Genomic DNA, 19,346 nt, shown 5'->3' on the forward strand with positions numbered 1-19,346 from the left:
TCTGTGAATTCACAACTATGACTGCTATTCAAAGTCTTATCACATGTATAAATAGCATTTAAGTCCATTCAGCATTGAATTCCATGTTTAACTATTTCTACCTTCCAGCTGTTGTGAAATGAATAATGCTTACTTTAGGAATGACTTCTAGGAACTACACAGGATTCTATGGCTTTGTGCTATACACCTATTTCTACGTTTTTGGCATACTTTCTTTGCTTTGTTTTTTCCCATTATTTTAATCCATGACTTTAAAAGTCCATGAATTTAAGCTACTTTAAATGTAGTTTGATATGAAGTAGTATTATTTTGTTGTTGTTGTTTGCTTTCTTCTTTTATTCAGGGGCTATATCTTTTCTTTGAAGGAGAATCCTTGGCCCCATAGGAACCTTAGGTAAGGTTTCATGAACTTCCCCCAATCTTCACTTCTTTTCTGAACTTCCTTGCTCCTTCACTTCAAAGGAAAACCACTTCTTTTTGGACATTAAGTTCACGTTGCTTCTCCATGATGGGCGTTCCTCCCTACACCCCACCACCACCCTGACACCTGGCACCTGCAGGACAGGTGCTTCTAATCTTTTTCTCCTTTTTTTATCCTTACATTTCTTAGGCTTCAGATATTTTATCTTCAATCTATACCACCTTTCTCTCATATTGAAAACAATTATATTCACCTGTTCTTATATTCAGCATATTAACTCATAGTCTATAGTCATTCCACCACAAATAATTACATAGGAGGAAACACCTTGTAATTATAGATTATAATAATTTATATGCTACTAACACAGGATCAAATATTCCTGTGCAATAATGCTCTACCTATCAATTAATAATATCAAACATTATGATGTAGTAAGCCAGGTATGCTTCAGTGGCCAAAATCTCATCTGTCCGTTGACTTTTCTAACTGAGTAGTGAAGTTAATAAAAAAATTATTCATATAAAAATGTTAATCAAGAGGTCAAATGTTTTGCCTTAAGTTAGTAAGTCTATCTTTCCATTTACCTAGTAATGAAATATATACACGTAAATCAGGGGCATTGAAATGGTTTGTATCTTGTTTTTTAAATACTGTGCCTTTATTTGCAGTACTGGGTGGTTCAGCAAAACAAAGTTTTAAGTTTTAAACAGTTTACATTTGATGAACCGTTGTGTCCCTTGAGTGTCTCAGAGGAACCTTTTCTGTACCACATATAACCAACTGCATGATCTTACTAAGGGGGGTCACTATGCACAGTCCAATTTATACACTTCATTTATTAAAGATAATAATAATAACCTCATAAATTAGATTACTAAATTTAGAAGAGAGGTTTATGGACAAATTCAATATAATTATCACCTGATCATTTAATGGTATGTTTGGTGATGGTTTCAAAATCTAACATCTCATAAATAATACCCTGCATGACTGCTATATTGCTGACATATGTATGTGTTTTATAGTCTCTTTGAAATCTCAGATTTCCATATATTAAATGCCTGAAATTATTCTAAGGGCATGAAAATCACCAGTTATGCTGTCTTGAAAAATGACCTCTCTTCTTTTCATTTAGCAGTATAGAAGCAAGAAAACATTTAATAACAATTGTTTTCCCAATCTTCCTCAACTATTTAGTCTAGAACAACTTAATTAAGGAAACTATAAGACTTTTATCTATAAAAGAGCTTTCATTATCCTTTCTGAATGAGACAAATCTATCAAACACTAATTTATTAAATAAAGCACTGTTGCCTTTATGTCATGTGCGGTAATTGGATATCTTGGCTAGATGTATTGCTGCTGGTCCTAAGAGTAGTACATGTAGACAACAGAGTCACCGAAGCACAACCAAGAAGACCTGTTATCCATTTAGGAAGATATTATTTTTAAAATAATTGAGGCATATGCTTTTTGCACACACTTTATGGGGCATAGAATGATAAATCAATGCAGGTATAGAATGAAGATTCCAATCCTGATCTCCATGGGGTCATAGTCATGCTTTTCTTCCCTCAGATAAAGTTAGAATTTGTGGTGTCATAAAAAGTCAGCCCAAGATCAAAAGTTTACAAAAGTAACGCTTTTGACTCTAGTGCTTACCCAGAGATTTGTATTTTTTTTAATGTGGTTAAGTAATAAATTTCTCATCTTAATAAATCTCTCATTATTCAACGTAAGTGGAACAAAACTCACCACAACCTTAATATCCCCCCTGAATCTATTTTACAAGATAATAGAACTGTTTAAAATAGTCATTTGCCCCAGCTCCCTAACAACTCAAATGTTGGTGCTCCTTCCTGCAGGGTTTTCATAGCCATAGCTTGACTGATGAGCTCCTAGCAATGAGGGCTCCTCTTACTTCAAGAGGATGCCATCAACGATCCACAAAAGTCTTTGCCAACTTGCTAGCTATATGAAATGCTGTCTACTTCCAGATAAAGAATCATGCTAAGATGGCAATAAATCTCAGAATCTCTAACACATCTTATTGAATTTAGCTTCCTTGAGGTTGGCTTGACGATGTGTCTTGCATTTGCAAAGCTGTTTCAGCCTCAATATTTATGAGGGACCACGTTTTGGAGCCGAGGGAAAATACCATTTATTTATTACTTCTCCAATGTAGTAAGCAGCATTTATGACTTCTGTGGTCACAGATTGTTTTGAAAGGTATGCAGGGTAAGTCCTGAAATGGAGTACAGATACATGTCATGATTCTAATCCTAGTTTGTTCAAGTCTAGTCTTCACTGTGTACAGCCTCATTTTTGCCACAGAACAGTGTGGAAAGCACTGTTTCAGCGGTCCTTTCTCACTGTCTGCCTCCTTCTTCACTGCTTCTGCGATGTGTCCTCCAGGCGAGCTGACCTGCAAATTCCTAGGTGATCCTCCCGTCACAACCTTCCATCTTGTCTTAGAAACAATGCAATTATGTAAAAACAATGACAGCTACCAGGTCAGAATTGTTATATGGGTTGTAGAGACCCAAACCCAGGTCATCAGTTATAGGCAGATGAACATATTTGCCTTCTGAACCATCTCCCCTGACCAGCTTTTGGTCATTTTTAACTAACCAAAATGAAGTTAATTTCAAGACCAAGTCAGATACAAATTTTATAGTAAATCCGATGAGCAAGAAACTGAATGAAATGGCGTGTATGTAAAAGATGTTTAAGTTAAAAGTATGGGGCTTGGGAGATGGCTCACTGGTCAGGAGTGCTGGCAACTTCTCCAGAGGATGAAATTTAGTTCTTAGCACCCACAGCTACCTGGAACTCCAGCTCCAGGAGCTCCAGTGCCCTCTACTGGTCATCTTGGGCACTTGTATTTACAGGGCATACACTTGCACATACACATAAGTAAAACTAAAATAAATCTTTTTAAAAGTTAAAAATGCATACTCTAAACTTTAGGTACATTGATAAATGAAAATTCATACTTCACTGGTTCTAACTCAGCTGTTTGCCAAGTGCTTGGGTCACAGCTCCATTAATACATGGAAATGTGCATCCTAAGTTTCATCTCAAAATCTATTTCTGCTGCGTGAAAACAGTCAGCTTGAATATGGAATATATTAATCAAACATGAAATTGGAAACAGCGATGCATCCCCCTTTTGTGCCACAATGCATGTCTGTATAAGAAAATGAAATTCTTCTTATATTTGGAATTACAGTCACTAATGAAGTTCTCAATTTTTTAGATATATTCCAATAAAAATCTAAAGGTCTCCATTAATACCAGGATTAGAAGTCTCAGAGGGTAGCTGAAAAATGCACTCAGGAGCTGCCCTGGAATATGTTATCATTGATTTTTTTTTAAAGGTCAATAAAAAAATCAGCAAACAGTAGAGTTCAGACAAAACCAATTAAGCACCACAGTGAAAACCAAGTGGTGGAAATTAGCGATCAACGATGTCAAGTGTTGAGAAAAAAGCCTCCATAAAATCATCTTTAACAAGAAAGACATCTGAGCTTCAAAATAAGGAAAATAGCCAAATTGAATTTAAAGGTGTATGGTATTTGCCTAATTGGAATACAGGCCTGAATTTGTGACTATGGATCAGGACCATTGCTCACTTTTACAAATGAGGGTGAGAGAAATGGGTTATTAGGTGCCAAAGCCAAACACCATACTTCAGCTTGTCTTCCGCTGATTACAAGGCAGGCTCAATAACAGGAGGTGGACCCAATTGATCATGCAGGAGAATGGCTTGCTCACCAGGACACAGCTGCTTTTAGGTCCTTGGAGCTTCAGTTTTTGCATCTTCTACCAATAGTTTCAAGGATAGCTTCCTAGAAGATTTATGAATTCCTCGAAGCTTTCAGGTTTTGAGAATTAATTGTGTTGATTTTGAGAAAGGATGAACCTGAACCTTGTTTAAAGGATTAAAAACCCACACACCCTATCATAGCATCACTCTGAGATCTAAACCAAAATGGTACAAACATGAATCCATCACAGAAAGGACATGCCCAGGGATTTACTGAACTGTGGTGTTCAGCTAGTGTTTCATCTTGGCAGCTAATAGCCCAGTTTTCTCATCCCCATTTGTAAAAGATAGCAACTGTTGTGATCCACAGTCACAAATCAGGTTCTTGATTCAATTAGGCAAATGCTAAATCCCTCTAAGGACAGCTTTTGCTGGAGAGGATGTGGAGCGAGGGGAATGCTCCTCCACTGCTCGTGGGAGTGCAAGCTTGTACAACCACTTTGGAAATTGAGGTTTCTCAGAAAATTGGAAATCAGTCTACCTCAAGAACCAGCTATACCATCCTTGGAATATACCCATAGGATGCTCAATCTTTCCACAAGGACACTTGCTCAACTATGCACGTATCAGCATTATTCATAATAGGCAGAACCTGGAAACAATGTAGATGCCCCTCAACCAAAGAATAGATAAAGAAATGTGGTACATTTTCACAGTGGAGTATTATTCAGCTGTTAAAAACAACGACATCAGGAAATTTGAAGGCAAGTGGATGGAACTAGAAATGACCATTCTGAGTTAGGTAACTCATTCCCAGAAAGACAAAGATGGTATGTACTCACTTATAGATGGATATCAGCTGTAAAGGATAACCATGCTACAATCCACAGCTCCAGAGAGCTAAGTAACAAGGAAGGTCCAAAGGGGGGGGAGCGCAGAGATGCATAGATTTCACTGGGAAGGGGAAACAGAAGAGATCTCATAGATAGACTGAGGGCCAGTGGGGTTGGGAACTTGAGGGATGTAACAATGCCGGGCCTGCTTGTTTGTGTTTCTGTCCTGTCCTGCCCCCCAGCTGTTTAGTCCCAAAGAAAAATCACACTGAGATCTCTATAAGTTATAAAGCTGACTGGCCCTTTAGGTCAGGCTACTTATTAGCTAACTCTCACATCTTGATTAACCCATTTTTCTGATCTATGTTAGCCATGTGGCTCAGTACCTTTTTCAGTGGGGCAGCTCACATCCTGCTGCTTCGGTGATCTGGGCAGGAGTGGGAGAAATCAGCTTCCTCCTCCCCAGAATTCTCCTGCTCTCCTTACATCATTTACACTTCCTATCTGGTTTTCCCGCCTACACCTCCTGCCTGGCCAATCAGCGTTTATTTAAAACATGATTGACAGAATACAAACAATTCTCCCGCACCAGAGGGGTTGAGCTGGGAGGGGTGGATGGAAGGGAAGAGTAGTAGTGAAAGAGACATCTGAGTGTTGAGGGAATTTTGGGTTCAGGTAGAAACCTGGTGCAAGGGAAACTCCCACAAATCTACAAGGAGAATCCCAGCTAAGACCCCTAGCAATAGTGGATAGGTATCCTGAACTGGCCATCTCCTGTAATCAAATTGGTAGATATCTGAATTGTCATCAGAGAGCCTTCATCCAGTGACTGATGGAAGCAGATGCACAGGCAAGTAGTGAACTGATCTCAGGGAATCCCATTGAAGAGAGTGAGGGAGGATTGTACAAATGTGTGTGGGGCATCATCAAGGTCATCATAAGGGGACTCACACAAGCAACTAACTGAGGGATCATAGGAGGTCACAGATTCTCTACCTACAGACAGTTGGAGAGCCTGCAGTGGACTGACGTAGGCCCTCTATATATGCGTGATGTTTATCTAGCTTGATCTTCTTGTAGGACTCCTAATGGGGTAATCAGGGCCTGTCCCTAACACTTTGGGTAGCTTCTACGAACCTATTCCTCATACTGAATTGGCTTGCCCACTTTGAGTATAGGGTAGGAAGCTTGATCCTACCTCAACTTGTTATGCCATGCTTTGTGGATGCCCATGAAGACCTTCCCCTTTCTGAAAGGAGACAGAGGAGGAGTGAATTGGAAAGACAGGGGAGGGATGGTATGAGAGTAGGAAAGAGAAACTGCATTTGGGATGTAAAATAAATAAATACGTTTAATTAATAAAACAAATTATTAACAATAATTTGTAATAATGATAATAAACAAAATATAAAACAAAGCAAAATTGCTAAGACAAAAGAAGGAGAATTCAGTTTGACAATTTTTTTTATTTTAAAGCTCAGATACTTTTCTTTTGAAACACAGTTTTATTTGGGCATTTTTTTTCTCCCCTGGGGATTTACATCTGTTTCATTCACTGCTATGTCTCCAAAGCCTAGACTACTACTGGGTGTGAAGATAATACACAGTCAATATTTAAGGAAATGTGTTAGGATATAGAAAGAAAACTAATGACCATACTAATAGTTATCATGACAGCATGATATCTTTGTTGAAAAATACTAGGAAAGCTATCTACTAGGAAGGAGTGAGCGTATTTCTGGGATGTTTGCTCAGAAAGGGTGGGAAAGGGGCATTTGGAATAGTAAAGGTTCTTTAAATGAATGCATTTGAAGTCTACAGTAATATCAGATATGGGGAGGATCCTTGGAAGAAGTTTAATCCCAGAGCAGCGCACTATACCTTGGACGTTATTGTCAAAAGAGTAGGATTAAGGGAAATTAAGGCCAAGATAGCAGCTTAGCCGGGATTTCTACTTCTCTGATAAAACAAACCCTTGACCAAAAGTGACTTGGGAGAAAGGGTTTATTTCAGCTTGGAACTTATCAGTCCATCACTGAGGAAAGCCAGGGCAGGAAATCAGAACAGGTGCCTAGGAGCCAGGAACAGGAACAGAGGCCATGGAGAAGTGTTGTTACTGGCTTGCCCCAATAGCTTGCCCAGACTGTTCCTATAGCACCCAGGAATACAGTCCAGGGGTGACCCTTCTCATAGAGTGGTGAACTCTCCCAAATCAGTCATCAACTGAGAACATGCATCACAGGCTTGTTTCACTAGACTTCCCCTTCATCCACCCCTCCCAACTCAATCCCTTATGTTTCCATCCTCGCCGGGCCCCAGTCTATCTAGGAGATCTCTTCTATTCTCTTTCCCAGGGAAATCCATACATCCCTGTTCCTCTTCAGACCTTCCTTGGTACTTAGCTTCCACAGATCAATCCTGTGACTCCATTTATTTCAGTTAAAACTCCCTCTTCCCAAATGACTCTAGCATGTGTCTAACAATAAAACAAACCAACATGAGTCAATAATGAGTATCACTGTGTTCAGTGCTTTTTACAGCTAATACAGTAACCGAAAAACTTTGGCAACAGTGTTTAAAATTACAATAATTTTTTCTCACTGATCATTATCTCCCAGCATACTTTTTAAAAAGTGTGTTGTTTAGAAGTAGGATTAGTATTTCCTAGAATACTAATGGCTTGTTATAAACAAGGAAGGTCTGAAGAGGAACAGGCAAAATAATCTTATTTGCTAAAGTCTATTATGCATCTAAGACCTAATTTCACAGGGCATGTGCTCAGATCCTCTGAAAACCAGATTAACACTTCATGGTGGACATATGAATATATGTAGTTATCCTAAATTTGTCGCTTACCTCACAATGTGTATTCAATTAAATTGCAAGGAATATTGTAAATAAATTGTGAGAATTTAAAAAACTCAATACTTATTAAAAGCAGTACGATTTTGAGAGAGAGAAAAAAAATGTGTGTGTATTTTGTAAGGGTCCTGGCTGCTCCCCAGGCAGAATCTAAATCTGATGACATAAAGTGCTTCCTTTTATTTTCCTTGATTGTTCATCTTGAGTGATTGGTCCATCTTGTTTACTTCTTGTGACTATTCTCTCTAACCATTTAGTCTAAATTATTTTCATTGATTGTCCTTGCTATGCGGAAAGTGTCATACAGCTTCTACAGCATTGAGTTTTCCTGTTAATGAACGAGAAGACAGACACTGAGAGTTTGACTGCATGCCAACATGGAATTCAGCTGATTGCCCGAAGACCAACGCAGAAGCCCGTTTGACCCTACAGCATTTTCAGCGTATTTTATAAGAGAATAGCTGGTCTAAACCTTAGATAGTCCAGTTCATATGGTAAAGAGAGTCATGTGATTCCAACTATTAGCCAGATGTAATAGGCCATACCACTTCCCAATTTTTTATAGTTTGCATAAAGGAACAGGAATAAATAGTGCCAGAGAGAGAGAGAGAGAGAGAGAGAGAGAGAGAGAGAGAGAGAGAGAGAGAGAGAGAGAGAGAGAATGTTTGGAGGGTTGGGATTCTTTCACAGGCTTTGTGGCCTCAGAAAGTTCCTTCACCTCTTTAATGCCCGGATTCCCTCTTTCAAATGATGAGGTGGGATTGGAGTACTCTGTTGTCCCTGCATTTTCCCATGTATTTTATTGACTGATTTTTATTGAGCTCTACATTTTTCTCTTCTCCCCTCCCTGCCTCTCCCCTCTGCCTTTCAACTGTCCCCCAAGGTCACCGTGCTACCAATTTACTCAAGAGATCTTGCCTTTTTCTACTTCCCATGTAGATTAGATCTATGTCTGTCTCTCTTAGTGTCCTCATTGTTGTCTAGGTTCTCTGGGATTGTGGTTTTTAGGCTGGTTTTCTTTGCTTTATGTTTAAAAACCACCTATGAGTGAGTACATGTGATAATTGTCTTTCTGTGTCTGGGTTACCTCACTCAAAATTATGTTTCCTAGCTCCATCCATTTTCCTGCAAAATTCAAGATATCGTCCCTGCATTTTTACCCTCATGTGGTTGAGATGTGGATTATGAAGCCCCTGCTTGTTGTTCTCTGTAAATGTCCGTTTTATATTCGCTCTCAGTTCCTTGGCATTTCTGCAAGGGGATGCCTTGCTTCGCTCCAGCTGCCCCAGTCCTGCCCTGAAGGGCATCAGACTGTGGAACTCCTGAAGCTGAAAAAGGCATCCTGCTGCCTTTGACTGCTAGTGAGCTTCAGGCTCAGTGGGAGCCCTAGCAGCCTGCATGGGCTCTCCTTTGCAGAAACCAGGTCTGTTTGGGCTTCCATTTCTTAATCTTTCCATAAAAGCACAGATCTACTGAAACAACACACCACATATCTGTCTATAATAAGAGCAGGTGATTTCATAAAAAACGCTGAAATAAAGTGAAGAACTTCAAATGAAATATATATTATATATCAATATATATATCAAGCCTTTCAATACTAAGCTTAGTTTTAATCTTCTGCCAAACATTTTGGACCTACTTTAAAAAGGTGCCCTTTAGTTAAAGTTTAAATTAAAACCTCTCTTTTTGGTGGGGCTATTTTATTTTATTTCTTTCAGGATTATGGTTCTGGCAATCAAGTAACAGATTTAAACCGAATCGAATCTGACCTTTCTTTAGCAACTGGCAGTGAAGATGCGCTTTTTACAAATGATTTTTCTCGTGTTGCTTGGCACTGTAACATGGTAATTCAGCCAAAAAAAATCTATTAATTAAATTGGCTTTCTTGTATACAGCTAAACTCCTAAGTTGATTGTGAAGCAAAAAGTTAAAAACCGCTTTTTGTTTGTTTGGTTATTTTTTGAGACAGTGTTTTACAGTACCTTTGAGGCCTGTCCTGGAACTGGCTCTTGTAGACCAGGTTGGCCTCGAACTCACAGAGATTCACCTGTCTCCACCTCCTGAGTGCTGGGATTAAAAGCGTGCACCACCATCGCCTGACTAAAGAAAAAGTGCTTTTTAAAAAATCATATTGCAATCATATCATTAGAAGATTCATCCTGACATTTATAGTCAGTGTTATTGGATACAAGGCTATATTCTTATTTGCCTGTTTTTCCTCTAATCAGAATATCATTAGTTAATATGCCACCAATATTTTTTATTCATTAATCTTGGTCTTAAAGATTTTTTTTTGTATTTTAGCATGCTTTCCCCTTAACACATAGCAAATATATAGCAAATGCATACAATAAAGAGGACTATTTTGAATGTGAAATAAGTAAAATGATCATTTTATATTTTTTGTTCTAAATCAAGACCTTTGTGTGCTAAATAGTGACATATTTCTTGGCAGACTGGATAAACCCTTAGTTATTTAATTGTTTTTAATTTTAACTTATTTACATTTTGTTTTACACCTTCATTTCTAGATTTGAAGCAAACATAGCAGTTTAGATGGCTGTGTAATGCTGTGCAACACTGCCCTCTACTGGTAGGGAAGCAAAGTCTACCACAAGCTTCAAAATAGTTTAAGTAATACTTGAAAATGAGGGTGGAACTCTCAAACTTTTCCATATTTCTGTACAGTGCTTATTGTGAATATCATGGCATGAAGGAATCAACAAAAGTGAAAGAACAAGGGAATGACATTCATTGATAATTGTATTTGATAAATATTAATCAAATATGACATTTTAATATGCTCTTTAATAGTGCAGATATTTTATGCACTAGCAAACTTAAAGAACATTTTCATACTTTCAATTTCAGTAGACTTTAGACTGTGAGATGATCACTTTTTTTGTTGTTTTTTCGAAACAGGGTTTCTTTGTAGCTCTGGGGCCTGTCCTGGAACTAGCTCTTGTAGACCAGGCTGGCCTCGAACTCACAGAGATCCCCCTGCTTCTGCCTTCCAAGTTTGGGATTAAAGGTGTGTACCACCACTGTCTGGCATCACACTAGACTGTAAATATTCCATACATTGAACCTAGAGATTCACACATTTCACTCTGTGTGGAATATAAAATAATATCTATAGTTGTAGATATCCATCTTCTAACATTAAAAAAGAGAAGGTATAGCTTGTAAATTATGAGGAAAACATATACCATGTTGCCACACTTTTCAGTACAGACTAGGAATGCCCCAAACGTTTTGGGTTTAGGTCAGTAGATTACAATAGATGGACCTTCTTGTTGCCTCCACCAGCAGCAGCAGCATGCAACAGCATCGCTAACTCTGGGTACTTTGTGGTGTTGGCGATCCCACCTTCTGTTCTTCCTATCATCTCTTGAGTTTGCACCCAAGACCTTTGTAGCAGTGATGTTTCTGAGGAATCATAGCAATTCCTTGGAAACCCAAGATCTTTGCAGTACCCGTCGTCAAGCCTTTGAGACCTTAATGTTTCCTCTCCTCTCCTCTCCTCTCCTCTCCTCTCCTCTCCTCTCCTCTCCTCTCCTCTCCTCTCCTCTCCTCTCCTCTCCTCTCCTCTCCTCTCCTCTCCTCTCCTCTCCTCTCCTCTCCTCTCCTCCCCTCCCCTCCCCTCCTCTCCCCTCCCCTCCCGTCTCCCCTCCCCTCCCTTCCTCTCCTCTCGTCTTCTCTTTGTCTCTCTCTCTGTCTGTCTGTCTGTCTGTCTGTCTCTCTCTCTCTCTCTCTCACACACACACACACACACACACACATATTCATATACTACCTACAACAGTTTCTTCCAAACTCTAAGTTTGTTCACATAGTTATTGAATTTTGTATCATTTGTAAAAGGAATTTTTGAAATATAAAATAATAAACTTCTTGGTGACATTTCATATGTACACAGTTTCTCATTCACCTCGTCTTCTGCTCTCCCCAGCTCCTCCTGTTCTGAACAACTTCCTCCCAGATTCTCCCCTTCTGCTTTTATGTTGATTCTGGATTCTGTGTAGGATTTTTTGTAATTTGTCCCCCATATCTCTGGCGTATGGTGTCACACTGGCATGTGCAATTGTAATTCCTACCATGCTGCATCTATTACTCTGGAACTTGGAACTTTCACTTGTAGAATGCAGTCATTTTTCTTCTTTTCTCTCTTTCTCCAACTCCATGGGGTTGACTGTTAGGCTTCCTGGTGTATTTCTCCCATTCATGAGGATTGTGGAAAAGAGAAACAGAATTGTCGGGTTAGGTCCCTCATTGTTTATGAGTCGTTAGAATTCATATTTAAAACAATTTTTACTGATAATGCTGAGGCTACCATTACAGTGAACAAATTTTGTTCTAGACTTCCCTAGACTGGTTCTCTAATTATCCTATTTTTAATAGCTAACTTTTATATTTTTTCTATTTCCTTTGACCGGCCTTCTTCCCACCTTATATCTACTGAATTGTATTTTTCTGTTGGACTTACATTTCACCTTATCAGTGAGTTCTTCGCCAAGGATTCTGTCTAAAACAGTGCAAACAAAACAAAACAAAACAAAAAGAACAAAACACAAGAAAAGGCAATGGGCATATAGATGTGCTGTAGCCTACAAGCCTACAACTTCTCCTACTCATTTTCAAGGATGGTCCAAGGTTCTAAGTAATTTAGCTCTCTTTCTAATGCCAATCATTGCTGTCTTTCCCATTAGAATGTAAACTTCATAAGGGTGTTTGGTTGTTTTGTTTTGTTTTGTTTTGTTTTGTTGTTCTCTAATTCATTCCCAACTTCCATCATATACTTGAAAAATATTAAATCACCCAATATGTTACATTACTTTTAGCTGTGTCATGTATTCACACAATGACCTTGAACTTCCTGTTCAGCTGGGAATGATTTTGTCCTTCTGTGTGTGACAAAGGATCTCACTGTATGACTGACTACATCGACCAGGCTATCCTCAAACTCACAGAACTCCATCTGCCTCTGTGCTGCAACTAAAGGAGTGTGTCACCATGCCTATCTATTGAAATTTTGATTTTCCTGCCTCAGTGCCTCCAGAGGATTACAGGCATAATATGTTTCCTGTGATGCTGGGATTAAACTCGAGTGTGTGTGTCCACGATCGCTAAGCTCTCCTGCAAACTGAGATTCATAGCCTGGATGATCATTGTTGATGAACTTCTTCAACTTTATCCATCTAACATTCCTATTACATTTCAAATCGCCTAAATCATATTTTTAATATCTAAGTGTTCTCTTGTTTTTTAAGTGATTTTTTCAATTATTTTGCTTTTATTATGGATGGAATATATTAATCTTAAGTTTTATCTTAGTTCCTTTTATATTACTAAGAAGAAACCAAGGCAGTTTATGAAAGAAAGGGTTTATTTGGGGCTTGCTTACAGTTTCATGAGATTAGTTCATGGGCATCATGAGAAGGAGCATGGCACCAGGTGAGTCGGTCTGGCATGGTGCTGGAGCAGTAGCTCAGTGCTCACACTTTGAAATAATGACCATGGTGCAGACCAGACCCAATGTAGTCCTCTGGTGCTTTTTCCTTTTGTTTTTGTAAATCCGTTGGCGCTCTAGCCCATTGGATGGTGCTGTTGAATCCAAATGAGTTTTGCCATTTCTGTTCATCCCCTTAGATCTCACAGATGCAAACAGAGGTATACCTTCCCCAATCTAAGGTCAATCTACGTTGAGTTAAGTTGACAGTGAAGATAAACCATTATGGTGCACTTGAGTTGGTGGGAGTCTGGAGGAACACAGTCAGTGGAGAGAACACAGAGAGCACAGTCAATGACATGATGGCACCAGGCGAAGCCTTTAATATCAGCATTCGGGAGGCAGAGGCAGGTGGATCTCTGTGAGTTCAAGGCCAGCCTGATCTACAAGAGCTAGTTCCAGGACAGGCTCCAAAAGCTACAGAGAAACCCTGTCTTCAAAAACAAAAACAAAAAAAAGAAGAAGTCTTCCATAATTTTTATATGCACATATTTGCATTTAATATTTACAATTCAGGCTATTTCTGACAAAGTATTACTATTACTCTCCAATATTGTTATCTATATTGTTACTCTCTGGTATTGACATGGCATGCTCTTCTAGCTTTGTTTAGATGCACAAACTTCTACTTTGTCCTTCACTCTTCTTCCTAATGATAGTTTAGTGGTGAGTCTGTCAGTGGCTTTGAAAAATTCAGAGAAGCTGAGGAAAGGAGTCTACCTTATGCATTAATTCCAATCTGTAAAGCTCCTTTTTTGTTGAACCTGTTTTGAACCCCTTATTTTTTATGTGATCTGACATGCTTTCAAACCCCTGGCACCTTCAAACCAGCTCCGGAGATAAATATGTGCAGATGTCCTGGCTGTGTTGCAGACCTATGAAATATAACTGGTAGGCATGGGTGATAACTGCCCTCAGCCTTGGGAAGATCTTTCCTGAGACCAAGGTTAAAAACACTGATGTGAAACAGAAGACTGTGGCAGGCCAATTGGTGTCCAGCTATGTTTAGCTGTCAATGCCTTCTTCTTCAATGTCTTCTTCTTCTTCTTCTTCTTCTTCTTCTTCTTCTTCTTCTTCTTCTTCTTCTTCTTCTTCTTCTTCTTCTTCTTCTTCTTCTTCTTCTTCCTCTTCCTCTTCCTCTTCCTCTTCCTCTTCTTCTTCTTCCCCCTCCCACTCTCCTCCCTTTCCCTCTCCCTCTTCTTCTCCTTCCTCTCCATCTTCTTTTTCTGAGACAGGGTTTCTCTGTAGCTTTGGAGCCTGTCCTGGAACTAGCTCTTGTAGATCAAGCTGATCTCAAACTCACAGAGATCCACCTGCTTCTGCTTCCTGTGTGCTGGGATTAAAGGGTCACCCACTTCTTGAAGGCAGACTTGTAAACAAAGAATTTCTTTCTTTAGTCTTCTGTGTACACCTAATCAGTCAACAACATGGTGTCACCATTAGGAGAGCTTGTGTTAAGCTTCAGGAACAGTTGTTTGAGGTAATCTGTGTGTCCTAGTTAGAAAAATAGAGTCTTGTATCTTACATAATCTAGTCTCGATCTCAGTGCAGCGGTTCTTTACTTTCCTGAATGAGCTTCCCAGAGGGAAAGCCACAGTGGTTTCAGCCCACAGTTTTGTCCTCTGTCTACTATCTCCATGTACTGCTCTCTTCCAGCTGTACACAAACTTCGGCGCAGAGAATCAGCCTCAGGAAAATAATTTCCTGAACATATCCCTAGAGAGTCTGATATGTTAGACAAAGGAAATTCCATATTTTATTGCTTAATTTTCTATCACAATAAATCTCTGGACAGGACAGAGAACATGTTTTAAAATAGGAGGGACTAGAGAGATGACTTAGCGTTTCAGAGTACTGCCCTCTCTTCCAGAGGACCGCAGTTTAGTTCTCAACACCCATGGGAGAGCTCAAAACTCTCTGTGACTTCAGTTCCAGGAGGACACCCGTAAAGTAGGCAAACAACCCATGCACATAATTTTTTTTAAGAAGAAAGAAAAATGAGGACCTAGATTAATTACCAGCTCATTTTTCAAGATTGAAGCAAAGAAAATGAAATACTGTGACCTTATTATTCTCTTCCATTCTGCACATTAACAAGCAGAATCTTATCAGGATTCCTTACTTAATCACTTCCTCTAAAATGTGCACACACCCCGTATCTATGAGAAGTGATGCCATTTGGTGTTATGATCTCTGGTATATGACAAGAACAAATGGTTTTGGGAAATTTTGTACACTTGATGAGTTTACTGATTAATTGTGATCTAAGTGAAGCACCTCAAAGAGAGAACCCACAGACTTCTGTTGCAGTGGGTTAACATGGTGGGCTGTGTTGGCAGAATTAATGTGGTTGCAGCCTAGGCACTGATTGACAAAGTTATTATCATTAGGAAATTTACACTGGGAATTATTCTGAAGCTTTAACAAAACTCTAGCAACTTCAGGGTTGTTTTAGAAAAATAGTAATTTGTAGATCGTGTATGTTTCACTTTATAAATCTAGTGTACATACATTATTGAACAGTGTATATGGAATGTTTTAAAATATGACTTTTAGATTCTACATATTATATGAGTTTAATAATTTGAAAACACAGAAAAATGTTTCTCTGGAATGATAAATGTTAAAGATTCTATTACAGTTTAGTGTAGTAACTACGTAAAGCATGTATATCCTTTGAACTTAAACTTTCAAAAGTGCACATCATTCTGGGTGTATTTTAGCCTTGAGAAAAATGACTGATTATAACATTCAGCCATTATAATAAAAAGACAATAATACTGAATAAGCATATTTACTAACATGTAACTCAAGATTAAATTTATCTCTTCAGAGACAATGAAATAATTTCAGTTTTCTTTCCAGTGGGATCTTCAAGTAAAATATATAGTAAACTGTATTTAAAAAATATTTTGAAAAATATGAGTTGTAATGGTCAAGTGATGTATTTTCATGTGCTCTGTACAAACTGAGTAACAATTGCTCTCTTGAATTAGGATTTGTGTGTCTCATGAATGCTCATGTTCAGTTTCTTGGCAGCACAGAAGTGGAGCAGCCAAAGGGGACAGAGGTCGTGAGAGATGCTGTGAGGAAGCTAAAGGTAAGGAAGGCCCTCAGAAGAACAGCTAGTGTATCGATCTCATGTAGGTAAGGAAAGTCCTCAGAAGAATGGCTAGTGTATCAGTCTCATGTCATTGGTAGATTGACGGGAAGTGAAAACATGGATAAATCTGGTAGGTATAGCTCCACTCTTTAAGTTATAATTAAATATTTTTGGTTGTGAGCCTTGCCTTTAATGGCTGAACCATCTTTCCAATCCCTCGACCATAGAATAAATAAAGAAAATGAAAAAAAAACCCACAATGACAACTTGAAAGTGGCATGCAAATGTATAGATCTAGAAAAAAAATAGTAAGTAAGCTAACCCAGACAGAGAAAGACAAATATAATATGTCCTCACTCACAAGTGGCTTCTAGACATAAAGCAAAGAAAAACCAACCTATAGTCCACAACTCTAGACTATAAGAGGACCCTAAGAGAGACATACGTGGATCTACATAGGAAGACAAGAGTTCCTGAGTAAATTGGGAGTGTGGGAGTCACGGGGGAGAATAGAAGGAGGGGGGGAGGAAGGGATGGGAGTGGAGAAAGATGTACAGCTCAATAAATAAATAAACAAGTAAATTACAATAAAATAACTGTCACCTATTCAAGGAGACATTTTAAAGTACAAATCATAGTTATTTTTGCTGTACGTACCATATTTTATAAAGTATTATTTCTTACAGTCACTAAAAGCATTTAAGGTCAAATTCCCTAAATGTTTATATTCAATGGTCTGCCTTTGTATTTCTTGGCCAGTGTGAAGCCATGCTCTAGCTCAAAACTCGTAGTAACGTCATAGAAATCTCTAACAGTTAAATTATTTTATCTACCAGCTGAAAATATGGTTGCAGCTGATTGTACAACAGACTTTGGAAATACTGCTATATATTAAGGATATCCCAGTGGACCATGTCAACCAGCAATGTTAGGGGAGATTGTGTAACTAAGAGAACAGAAGAAAATATTGATTAAACTGCCTAAGTATTCACAAGTAATAAATTTCTTGAGAAAAAATTATGCAATCTCATGAACTCACATTCATCAAGGTTTCTGATAAAATCTTATTACTACACACCACAAATATGTTTCTGTAAAGCCCACCTCTCAAAAGTCAGCCTCAGTGGGATTTCATTTGGGAAAACTCCTTCAAGAGGTCATGCATCTTCATATTAATAGGAGGATCCCCATATCACTACTTTATTTGCAAAGTTAGCTTTATTTTCTGTGGCTGCTCTCACAATTTGGTGGATCGGGGATAACCTTTCTGTGACCTTGCTTTTAGAGGTGTGCTCATTACACAGGACTATTAGGCCCTGTAGTTTATTCCAAGCTGAATCATGAACATTAAAAATACTACTATGTTTTGAGAAGGTCAAATGAAGTATATGCACAGTTTAAGTTGAGGGAAAAGATCAGAATGAGATTTATATTCTGGATGAAGAAATAAAGCAGGCAGTGCCCTCCTTCATTCACTCTTGTGACTATTTGACACATTACGGTAAGTAAACATTCTGTGGGGTTCCAAGATAATATCACTCACATTTGGGGAAAATGTTTTATCTCATGAGCCATTTCTTCCCACTGTCATTAGGTAAGGGGAAAATGCTCTCTCTCTCATGAGCCATTTCTTCGCACTGTCATTAGGTAATGTTTCAGGCTGGTCTTCATCGGAACAATATTTTTAATCACCAATAGAGGGTTTTATTGATGACCTTGTAGGTTGTGGCAACACTTAAAATGTGATTATATTTAATTGTTTTAGTAGTGGTCCAAGTCCTGGGTTGAGTACAACTTTACTGCAACCAGAACATATCTTAAAAGAACAATGGTGTTGCAATACTTCTTTGTAGCTTTGGAATTCTTAAACCAGTGTCTCTAATATGAGACTAAAATGGTTCAATTACATTATGACTATGCCAAAGAGATACTTTAACTTAAATGACTTCTAAAACTATGACTAGTTTACATGCATTCCGTGAGGTTATAAATGGCACAGCTATGTAGTTTCATACCTATAAATAAACCCTTTTGGGGGAATATAATGAAAAATAGCAATACAGTTAAAAGCTATACTTAATGGACAGTAGCTTTTATTAGATGTGTGTCTTTCACAATTAATACGCATTTAATAAATAAATTATATGGGTCGAAAAATTTGTTTCTCAGCAAAGTGAATGTGTACAAGAGAGAGTTTTGCATTAGTGAATATGCGTAAGATGATGGTTTTTATCTGAGTTTGTTGAAATTGTTTCTCTTATGCTGCGTCTCAGGTCAGAAGTATGATGAAATGTATAAATATCTACACGTATTTTTAATTTGCTATCATATGGATGTGGCCATTGGGTGGTGCTGTGGATCCACTGGAAATAGAAACTTCCAAATGTCCATGACCCCATTTTCTGCTTCTTTTTCCCAAACACATGTGTCCGGCCTCTTTTAGTAAATACATTATAGTGTTGGGTTCATTTTTTCTCATGTAGCTAAAAATGTTATTTATATTTACTCCCTTTTCTACGTTAGCATGTTGAATGCATTGACTTTTGACATTAGGTAAAAATTAGAAATGTAAAAAAAAAATAGAAATGTAAGTATAATAAGGCAGTTAGAAATCTTAAAGAACTTTCAGTAATTTTATACTTATACTCTTGCACTTCCTGATATCCGATTGTTTCTTAACAAAATGTTTCTAATGATTTGGTTAGTCACTGTTTTGTGACTATAGAGAATTCATGTTTGTGAATGTTAATGTAAGAACTTGTGTAAGAATAAAAATGCCGTCTGTTTGTCCAAATGGCATGTCACATTTCTATTTCTTAATTATGCTTTTAGCATGACATATA

The 19,346-nt window shown here is 38.2% G+C and overlaps 1 protein-coding gene across 3 annotated transcripts in view; it reads left to right on the forward strand.

Annotated features, from left to right (window-relative positions):
• The window catches only part of Gulp1 (GULP PTB domain containing engulfment adaptor 1), a 251,534-nt gene that overhangs the window by 191,749 nt on the left and 40,439 nt on the right, over positions 1-19,346 (forward strand). For all 3 annotated transcript variants that reach the window (XM_085684069.2, XM_048456002.3, XM_085684068.2), the window contains exon 4: positions 16,429-16,500. In XM_085684069.2, coding sequence (XP_085540195.1) covers positions 16,429-16,500 — 72 coding nt within the window. The remainder of the gene's footprint in view (positions 1-16,428; positions 16,501-19,346) is intronic.

This window comes from Myodes glareolus, chromosome 27, assembly GCF_982192425.1.
Source record: "Myodes glareolus chromosome 27, mMyoGla1.1, whole genome shotgun sequence".
Classification (NCBI taxonomy): Eukaryota; Metazoa; Chordata; class Mammalia; order Rodentia; family Cricetidae; genus Myodes; species Myodes glareolus.